Genomic DNA, 1,695 nt, shown 5'->3' on the forward strand with positions numbered 1-1,695 from the left:
CAGTCTGGTGGCTAGGGTTTAGGGTTTAGGGTTTAGGATAATTCACCAGCACTTGTTTCCTCTGTGCAAGCATCACTTGTTCAAGGCGTAGAAGCTCGACTGCAAACGCCACATAACCCTAAACCCTAAACCCTAAACCCTAAAACCTAAACCCTAAACCCTAAACCCTAAACCCTAAGAGGCTTCTTTGGGGTGTTACTCCGTTGCACTTGCTACTACCAGCAGATGATACATCACAAGCTTTCGATCGAGGGCTAAGGGTTTAGGGTTTAGGGTTTAGAGATTAGGGTCTAGGGTCTAGGGTTTAGGGTTTAGGGTTTAGGGTTTAGGGTTTACTGTCTGCTTGCTGCCTGAGAGCGTCATACTCGGCGTTCATCAGTGCTGCGGTTGCTTTCAGTTCTTCCTTTTGGTCGTTTATGCCTTCACCAGCAACTCAAAACCCTAAACCCTAAACCCTAAACCCTAAACCCTAAACCCTAATCCGTCTGTATTGAAGTCTAAACCCTCGTTTTGATTCTTTTATTGTAACAAAACCCCCCCTTATGACCATTCATTGAATTGCTGGTGATTAGGGTTTATAGAATTAGGATTTATATTTGAGGGTTTAGGGTTTAGGGTTTAGGGTTTAGGGTTTAGGGTTTACTGTCAACAAATCTTTGATCTTTTCTTTTTGCATCTTCGAGAAACAAAGTTTGTTCATCTAATTTGAGGCTTTTTAATTCCTGCAGCAGCTGCTCTTCTAGCTGCACAGATTTCAGAATATTTTCTAGCTGCTGCAGCTGCTGCTGCTGCTGCTGCTGCTGCTGCTGCTGCTGCTGCTGCTGCTTGGATCCTTGCTGCTGCTGCTGCTCATCTTCCTGCTGCTGCTGCTGCTGCTGCTTCTTTGCTGCAGATGCTCGGCTTGCTGACTCCGCCTCAAGCAAAAGGCTTGGGAGCGTTGCCAGGCGTTTGCTCTATAGAAAACAAAACCCTAAGCCCTAAACCCTAAACCCTAAACCCTAAGCGCTAAACCCTAAACCCTAAACCCTAAACTCTATAGACCCTTGATCTTCGAACCGTAAACCCTAAACCCTAAACCCTAAACCCTAAACCCTCTCTGTTGTGTAGAAAGCCTGCAACCCGACCTGTAAAGCTCTTTGGTGTTGAATGCTTTTATTGACGGTCGCTTCCGCCTCTTGCCTCTCTGAGCCACGCAAAACCCTAAACCCTAAACCCTAAACCCTAAACCCTGAACCCTAAACCCTAATCGATAAGCCCCAGGTGCACATTTCAGACTAAGTTGTTGTCTAGGGTTTAGGGTTTCGGGGTAGGGTTTAAGTCGTAGCAATGTTACAGCAGATCGCCATTGATTGAGGGTTTAGGGTTTAGGGTTTAGGGTTTAGGATGTATAGTTTGTGTACCGTTATCTTTTTGTTGTTCTTCTTCTTGAATTTCTTCTCTTTTCATTTGTGCATTTTCTTTTATTGTTTGTATTTGTTTATGAAATTCATCTTTTATTTTATTTAACTCAATAAAACTTTTTTCTATTTCTTCCTCTATTGCTGCAACTGCTGCTGCTGCTGTTGCCTCTGCATCAAAGCTTTCCGGCTGTTCATCCACTCGGCTCGACGTCACAGATGCTGAGGTGTACATACACCCCAAATATATATATATATATATATATATATATATATATATATATATATATATATATAT

At 42.9% G+C, this 1,695-nt stretch overlaps 1 protein-coding gene across 1 annotated transcript in view; it reads right to left on the minus strand.

Annotated features, from left to right (window-relative positions):
- EMH_0068230 (uncharacterized protein) overlaps positions 1–1,346 on the minus strand; it is a gene marked incomplete at both ends in the record, with an annotated part of 1,756 nt that extends 410 nt beyond the window's left edge. Inside the window, 5 exons of the mRNA XM_013498712.1 lie at positions 77–99; positions 337–420; positions 644–953; positions 1,125–1,181; positions 1,326–1,346. Coding sequence (XP_013354166.1) covers positions 77–99; positions 337–420; positions 644–953; positions 1,125–1,181; positions 1,326–1,346 — 495 coding nt within the window. The remainder of the gene's footprint in view (positions 1–76; positions 100–336; positions 421–643; positions 954–1,124; positions 1,182–1,325) is intronic.
- Between the last annotated feature and the right edge of the window lie 349 nt (positions 1,347–1,695).

Source organism: Eimeria mitis, genomic scaffold, assembly GCF_000499745.2.
Source record: "Eimeria mitis Houghton genomic scaffold, Emh_scaff3652, whole genome shotgun sequence".
Taxonomy (NCBI): Eukaryota; Apicomplexa; class Conoidasida; order Eucoccidiorida; family Eimeriidae; genus Eimeria; species Eimeria mitis.